The sequence below is a fragment of the Alligator sinensis genome, unplaced genomic scaffold (genome assembly GCF_000455745.1).
Source record: "Alligator sinensis unplaced genomic scaffold, ASM45574v1 scaffold153_1, whole genome shotgun sequence".
NCBI lineage: Eukaryota > Metazoa > Chordata > Crocodylia > Alligatoridae > Alligator > Alligator sinensis.
This window is the reverse complement of record NW_005842099.1, coordinates 142,433-150,958: the sequence shown is the minus strand read 5'-3', so window position 1 is coordinate 150,958 and position 8,526 is coordinate 142,433. Positions and strand designations below refer to the sequence as shown.

Genomic DNA, 8,526 nt, shown 5'->3' with positions numbered 1-8,526 from the left:
GGAAAGAGAAGGGCTGTTTACTAAAATAAAGTTTATATAGGCACCGATTATGTATATATGCATAGAGGGAAATAACAGTACTGTACAGGTCTTCTTCATGATATTTTGCAGAGTGGATGTCAAAGAAGAGATGAGAAAAACACCTACTCCATTACAAGTACATTCAGCTGGTCTGCTGGATTCCTTTGTGATTTAAAATTCAAGCCAAGTTTCAAAACTCCAAATATTGTGTTCACTTTTCATAGGCAAGATTGTCTAAATGGTTTCAGCTTAAAAAATATCTTCAGCATTCCTGTTGTAGTATTCCCTGCCCACTTGCTCCAGCTTATCTCACACCAACTCCAGAAATACAGCCATGACGCCATCTTGAGAATAACAACTTGATTAAGGTTGCAGTAAGGCTAGTACATGCCATGTCACAGAGGTGTTTAAAAAAAGGTTAACAATGAGTTTACACTTAAAAGTTCTATTAAGAGAATGCAAGCCTGAAATCTTGTTTCTATCCTCCACATTCTCTCTCCTATACAGAGCAACTGACTGTACATCAGTCTGATCCAAGGACACAATAAAAAATAAATTGGTTCTTCTTGCTAGCAGGAGACAGTTATATCCATGTCATTTATACTCATGTATATCACAGCTACATTATGAAGAGCTTTCAGGTTATTGCTTTATGCAGTGATGCATTCTCCTATTCACAAAGCTATCAAAGGGCAACACTACTTTTATATAGTCTCTTTTTTTAAGGATCAGGAAAGGAAGGGGAATTGCCTTTTGATGACAATGAAGTGGGCTTGTTTTGTAAACTGTCTTTCAATTAGCAAATGAAGCTGCACAAAGAAATCTTTATACCTGCCCAGAGCCCAAGTGAAGTTGTCGGTACCCCAAGAGGGATCAGACTTTGCTGATAAGTTAGACAATGGATTTCTTTATGGTACTTTGGTAGGAATGATTCTCCCTCAGGCAAGGGGTTGGACTAGAAGATCTATGGAGGAACCTTCCAGATGTTGTGCCTCCATGACTTCAGTGTGGCTCTGCACTGGCAAAGGAGATTGTCTGAAAAAAAACACTTCTGCAGCGCACGTATAAAGGACCCAGCATTTCTTGAATAACCCTTCTCTCTAAAAGAGGATTCTTAAAGCAAAAAAGGGAGAGAGAGAGAGAGAGAGGAGGAAAAGAGGAAGAGAGAGGCAGATGTTTCAAAGGAGTTTCTATTGGTACCGAGATGGCTGAAACTTTGAAAATCAGCAAACAGTGTATTGCATGTTTGAACCTAAGAAGAGAAAAGAAAATGCCGTGGGTGTTCTAATATTCATGGTTAAAATGGTTCTCACTTCATTCTAAATTAAAAAATCATTTCCAGAGAAGTGAGAGAATCAAGCAGAAAAACAACCTGGGGACTCTAATACGACAGCAAAGTCTGTCACTATTTCCAGTTGAAACCTCCTTTTCACTGCTCTCTATAATCAAAACATTCCCCTGAAGGCTGCGTGCAGTGCTCCCTTTCTCATCTCTCAAGAATCAGCCTATTTGTCTAGCCTCAGTTGGAGTTTCCCCTTTGCACTGCTCTCCTCCGTTCTTTCCATCAGCCCTGCTTGTTGACCCCTAGAACAGGTGATTAGTGACTGGGACTAATGACCACTTTGCCTAAACTACTATCCGTGCAAGAAATCCAGAAGCAAACAGCAATAAGGCTAGGGACAGACATTTCAAAAGCCTGAGCCTGAATTGATTCAAACTTCACAGGTTAGTCTAACCTTGTTAGGCTGAACCAGTTTGTAACTGGACAGGCATTCTCTCTGGACTGAGGAAATGCAGACACATGCCTGCAGTGGCTCAGGCTAGAAGCTGGGGGGGCGGATGCTAGAGCAACCCTCCCTTCTCCTGGACAGTGCTGAGGTGAGTGGGGGCATGGCCAGGCCCAGGCAGGACCTCTGGTTAGGGAGGTGTGCCTGAACCATCCCCAGCTTTTCCCCTCTGGCTTCATAGATTTCATAGACTTTAGGGCTAGAAGGGACCTTGGAAGATCATCGAGTCCAGCCCCCTGCCCCAGGGGCAGGAAGTCAGCTGGGGTCATAGGATCCCAGCAAGAAAAACATCCAGGTTTCTTTTGAAGGTGTTCAAAGTAGGTGCTTAAACCACCTCCGGCGGCAGGCCATTCCGACCTTGGGGGTTCGGACAGTAAAGAAGTTCTTCCTTATGTCCAGCCTGAAACGGTCTTGTAGGAGTTTATAACCGTTCAACCTTGTCATCCCTTGGGGCGCTCTGGTGAACAAACGTTCCCCCAGATCCTGGTGAACACCCCTTATAAACTTATAGGTGGCCAACAGATCACCCCTGAGCCTGTGCTTTTCCAGGCTGAAGAGTTCCATAGCTCTCAGCCTCTCATCATAAAGTCTGTTTTCCTGACCTCTGATCATGTGCGTGGCTCTCCTCTGGACTCTCTCAAGCTTCTCCACTTCCTTTTTGAATTGTGTAGCCGAAAACGACGCAGTACTCCAGCTGTGGCCTCACCAAGGCTGAGTACAAGGGGAGAATGACGTCCCGGGATTTGCTTGAGAAGCATCCATGGATGCAAACCAGGGTTTTGCTTGTTTTACTAGCGGTGGCATCACACTGAAGGCTCATGTTCATCTTGTGGTCAATCCTGACCCCCAAGTCTCTCTCATCCGTAGTGCTAGTCAGCGTAGTACTGCCAAGCCTATAGACATGCTGCAGGTTTTTCTTCCCAGGGTGGAGAACCTTGCATTTTTCTGTGTTAAACACCATCAGGTTCTCATCCACCCATTTCCTGAGCCTGTCAAGCCTATTCAGCCACCTGGATTACCCCCCTGTCCTCAGGCGTGGATGCTTTACCCCAAAGTTTGGTATCATTGGCGAACTTGGCCAGTCTGCTTCTGACTCCAATGTCCACATTATTAATGAAGAGGTTGAACAAAATTGGTCCAAGGACAGATCCTTGAGGGACCCCACTGGTCACAGGGCACCATGACAATTGACTTCTGTCAAACACCACCCTCTGAGCCAATCCTGGAGCCAATTCCCCAGCCAGCGGATCATGGTGGACCTGAGACCGCAGTTGGCCAGTTTTGCCAAAAGGTGATCATGGGATACCAGATAGAAGGCTTTTTTAAAGTCAAGATATATGACATCAATCTCTTTCCCCTTGTCCAGGTGATAGGTCACCTGGTCATAAAAGGAAACAAGATTGGTCAAGCACAACCTACCTACAACAAACCTGTGCTGGCTATCCCTCAGGGTGTTGCCATCGGCCAGTCCATTAAGAATGGGCTCTTTGATAATCTTTTCTAAGACCTTCCCCGGGATAGAGTACAGGCCCATCGGCCTGACGTTTGCCGGATCCACTTTCCTCCATTTCTTGATGATAGGCACCACATTGGCCTTCTTCTAAACATCAGGCACTTCACCAGAGTGCCAGGAGTGCTCGAAGATCTGTGCCAGGAGCTGAGCTATGACGCAGGCCAGCTCTTTGAGTACTCTGGGGTGTAAATTGTCAGGGCTAGCTGACTTGAAGGTGTCCAGCCTCTCAAGGTGTTCCTTCACAAGGTCAGCATTGGTGGCTGCACAAGGGGCAGGAGTGTTGCCAGACCGCAGTTCCCTGCTAGCACTCTAAGGCAAGGAGGGGTGTTCAGTATATGCATCTGTTGATGATAAGGAGCTTTTCAATCTCCCTCTGTGGCAGGGTACCTTTGGGTGCCTGCCACTTTAAGGGAAGAGTCAGGCAGCTACCAGATGCCTGTTGAGGGCAGCCATTTTGAACAAGGCATATAAAGGCTGCAGTTTGCCTTGGTCAGGAGAGGCAGAAACATTTCCTAGGTGAGCTGCAGCAGGAACAACTTTGGAGGTAAGGGCAGGAGTTTATGGGGATGGTTTGGAAGCTGCTGGGCACGACCTAAAATTGTACCCTGCCCTGGAAGGGTGGCTTGGTGGGGCTTCTGGTGGCATGGGAGTTCCCAGGAAATGCCAGGCCAATTACCTGCCCAGTGAAAGGTGAGGAGGGGAGCCATAACCCCATTTTCTGGTGGGTTTTGGAGGCAGCTGGGGGAGTAGTGGGGACCAGGTATGCTCGTGTGTAGGTGCCTGAGCCCAGCAGGGATGAGCGATCCCAGAGACCCCAGAGGATGAAGTGGAGAGTTGTGGGACTAGTGGGGGCCAGATATGCGGGAGTCGTGGGGCCAGGTATGCTCATGTGTAGGTGCCTGAGCCCAGCAGGGATATGAGGTCCTGGAGACCCCAGAGGGGGTAGTGTGGAGAACATTGGGAGGCCCTGCACTGAGTAGGGCTGAAGTGCAAGTATGCCTGAAGGGCTGTGTGTGTGTGAAGGGGGGCTGAGTAGGGCTGAAGTTGGAGTACGTCTGAAAGACAGCCCAAGGGGCACACTGAGTAGGGTCAAATGAGAGTAAACTTGAAGGACAGCGCAAAGGCCATCCCTGTGAGAAGTTGTGCTTGGTGAGAGACTTGGGGCAGAATTAGCCCAGGGTTCGGCATAAGGTCGACCCACATAGAGTAGGGGAATTTGCCTGAACCAAATGATCTGCGTGGCAAGGCCAGTATGAGAGTAGCAAAGCCTGATGGCCCAAGAGGGGCCGCTCAAGGATGAACAGGGTAGTGGAGTGTGGCCTGGTATCAGGCAGTATGCCAGAGGCCCCATTGAGAGAGGGGCAGAGTTGAAGAGGCCTCTTGTGAGACTGGAGGTGTTGTGAATGGGTGTGTGTGTGTGGAGCCCAACTTTGGACTCAGTTTGCTTCTGTTTTAGCCTGGGAGTAATATTAATCTGGATGCCATCTGCAAGGCATGGGCTGCAATGTAGGGGACGTTGGAGCTGCAGATAGTTTCCTCTGGCATCAGGGCAATAATGGGCAGTCTCCCACATGTACCATCCATATATGGGAACATCAAAGTCATGGCAGGTGGGATTGGGTGGATTGACTGTAGAGACAGGTGGGTGGGCTGACATGAGACCTGGCCCCAAGAGTTGCCACTTGTCACACCCTCCCTGCTTCTTTATAGTGTCTGTAGCAAACTGACAGGAGAACAAGCCAGCAGGGGGTGATAACAGTGTTTATCACCTCATCAGCAAAACAATAGCCTTTCTCCATTAGGTCGAACTCTTCTTAAGCAGCTTACCAGCCGACCTGTTGATTAACTCCAAAAGGCCTTAAGCGGTCACTGTTCTGTCTGCCTGTCCCAATGAAATTGGAGACACACACAGACACCTCTCCATTAGCTAGCATACCACATGCCTAGGGTCCGTGGGGCTTGGGCCTGTGCTGTGGGAGATGTGAGAGAGGGAGGGGGAATCCCTGCTTCAGCAGTGAGGTGGGATAGGGCAGGGGGAAGTCAGGTGGGCCCTGCTCTGCCTGCAAATCTCTGCCAGAGCTCCAGCCAGGGAGCGGAGGGGAGGGGCCAGCTCTGCTGTGGAGGAGAGAGCCCCGGCCAACCCAGAGAGCATGCTGGGATAATGGGGGAGTCTGGTTTATCTTAAACCAGTAAGGGGTCTGGGACAGATATTGCATAAACTGGCTTGAGCCAAATCAGTTAATTCTAATACTACATTCAACCAGGTTTATCTCAAACCAGTTTCAGCTGTTTTGAAACTGGTTTATGTGCACTGAACAACTGTTCTGTTACAGGTTTAAACCAGTTTCTGATTACTTAAACCAGTTTATGTGTAATGTCTGTCCCTAGCCTAAAAGACCTTCACACATCAATCCTCCCGTATGGGGAGGAGAGGGTGCAATGGTGGGGATTTTAGAGTAGCTGAATGTTGATAGTAGCTTTGTTTTTATGTTTCCTTTATATCATCTTTGTTAAGTTCTCTTCTACTTGCTCTTGGGCAGGAAAGTAGATCTTGTGCCTGACTGCTACATTTTCTTGACAGTATCATGGGTAACTTATGCAAACCGGTAATTAATGTTTGTGGTTAATTTTTGTTGTCTGTATTTATTTTGCTTGAATATGTGGAAGATACTATTTAAAAACTTGGAGGATAATTCTAGACCTCATGCCATCATAATGCTGTAGTGGAGCTATATTTGAACTACGTATCAAATATATACTCAAGGGAATAAAAAATTAAAGGACATCCCTTCACCACCCTCCCGTGCCATTTTATGATCATTGTAGAGCATGTGTTGGCAACCTGCATCTAGCCATCAAGGGATTTCATGTGATCCATGAAGCCAGGATGTTGGCAGCCATGCAGCAGTTGAGGAGCTAGGGAAGCAGCAGCAGTTAATCAGCAATTCAGTGGCAATGCAGCAGTGGGTGCAATAGCAGTGGCCAGGTTGGAAGCAGCAGCCTGCTTGTGGACTGAACTTCATTGACTTGGCCCACCACTCCTAAAAGGTTGCTGACATCTGTCTTAGGACTATCCTCATCTGAGTTCTGAGTGAGCGCTGGGACTGCATGCTAGATGCTTCATCCTCACATCTGGGCGTTAGCAAATTGAGAAGAGCATGGAAATAAGCAAAGGTTGGTGTACTGTACTCCCTACTTGGGGCATGGTGGGACACAGTATCTATATGAGAAGAAGGTATGTTACTTCCTGTAAGAGGTGGAAGCTAAGCATAACCCAACTTATGCTACTATGGTGTCCTGAGAAGAAGCTATATCCTCCTTGATACAATTCCACCTGAGACCATGCAATTGCAAAGTGCTTCTTAGCCATGGCGGGGATGTAAAAGTGATAACTATACCTTTGAAAATATTCCACCATTAAATATGTAGTAATTAGCACTGCCGACTTCCATGATTTTATTGTAAACCTCAAAATATTTTTCTGTTTTCTAAGGTAACATGATTCACATGAGAATGTAAGAAGTTTGGACATGTGCTCTGCACAGCACCCCCAAAAACAATTGGAAACCCCCCCCTCCCCCCCCCCCCTCCCCCCCCCTGCTCTGACATCAGAAAGCAAACATTTTAATTTCAGGGAAAAAAATTAAGTCAACCTTATGGGCTGTGATTTTTTAATTCTTGCCTGTCAGTGCAAAGTAAAATGTCAATGAAGGACAGTAATGTAACCATGGGTGAGCAGCCAGGGCATCGACCAGTTTTGGAAGAGGTGCAAGAATGGCAACTGCTGCTGCTACTGCTTCCCTGGGCTCTACTTCAGCTCAGGCCATAGAAACTGCTTGTTACAGCTCTGGCTGTAGAATTCTTAATAATTTCTGGAGCAAAAATCACTACTTCACAGCTTACTATACAGTGGAAGGATAAAAAGATTTAATTTTGAGACCCGACTTTGAGGATTTCTCTGCTTTCCATTTCCAGGTACGACATCATGAATCTGCAGTATATAAAGCCTAACCATTATGATTATGTCCTCATTGGAACCTGGCATGAAGGAGTATTGAATATTGATGACTACAGGATTCAGATGAACAGAAGTGGAATAGTCCGGTCAGTGTGTAGTGAACCTTGTCTGAAGGGTCAAATTAAGGTATGTCTCAGAGCTGTCTTTTATATTCTCTGTGCAGGAAGATCAAAATTATATTAGCGATAGATGACTAATAGGCCTATGCTTGTTCACCAGAGCTAGGAAGACTTATTTCAAGCAGGAGAAAATGTTACCTGCTTGTAGTTTCCTTGCTTTGCAGTCAGGTTTAGGGTGTTCCTGCAGCTTGTGAGCCCACTGTTTTTGGTAAATACAGACTGGACCTACATTTCCTGAGACTTTTTGGCTTCTACAGGTGGACAGGCTTTTCCAGCATGATGGGATTGGCATTAAAATTTAGATTGCACTACTGAAAACAGCAGGATTCTCTGTTGGCTATTCCCCACAATTTTCTGTAGTTACACTACTTTTGGTAGCTGATTTTTTTCAGGTTGTGCATCCTGTGGGAATCAACTGTGTTTCCTATCAACAGCACCTGCAGTAACAAAAGATGTTTCTGTTTGTACCCTATGCTCACCACAGGTGTTGTGGGGACACACATGAAATCTCTGGCTGTTTGCTATACAGTAGTGCTAATATCCAGCTACCAGCAATTTACCACCTGCTATGTTCAGGTGCCATAAAGACAAATTTCAGCAGTATCACAATAATATGGGAACAGTCAGTTTAAAAGGACACGATGCTCCATTGAGAACATCTACTCTACCAAACAGCCTCCCATTTCTACTTTAATCCAAAATGCTTAAAGAGGCATACCTGTCTGCCTCGCTTAAGCACAGGTTCATAAAACTTTCATTTTATTAGAAAACAAAGGTTCAGCCTTATGTAGAGGGAAAACAAAACTGTAAACATATACTGGCCTCAAACTGGACTTCCCCTAAAGAACGTTGTTGAACTAATCCAGCATGTATGTATGTATGTGGGGGGAGGGTGTGTATGTATTTAAATATAGAAACAGCCTAATCCATCTCTCATTGAACTCATTTGGACCTAAAAAAGAGTGTACAAAAAAGAGCTTTGTGTTTAGAGAACTCAGCGGAACAAAGCTGATATACATCTTTCAGTTCTGTGTATGAATAAAAAAGATCCTGGGTGAGAAGGATTCC

General features: G+C 46.0%; 1 protein-coding gene across 1 annotated transcript in view; it reads left to right on the top strand.

Annotated features, from left to right (window-relative positions):
* GRM1 (glutamate metabotropic receptor 1) overlaps positions 1–8,526 on the top strand; it is a 354,804-nt gene that overhangs the window by 285,732 nt on the left and 60,546 nt on the right. Inside the window, exon 5 of the mRNA XM_006024232.2 lies at positions 7,297–7,465. Within this exon, the coding sequence (XP_006024294.1) occupies positions 7,297–7,465 (169 nt within the window). The remainder of the gene's footprint in view (positions 1–7,296; positions 7,466–8,526) is intronic.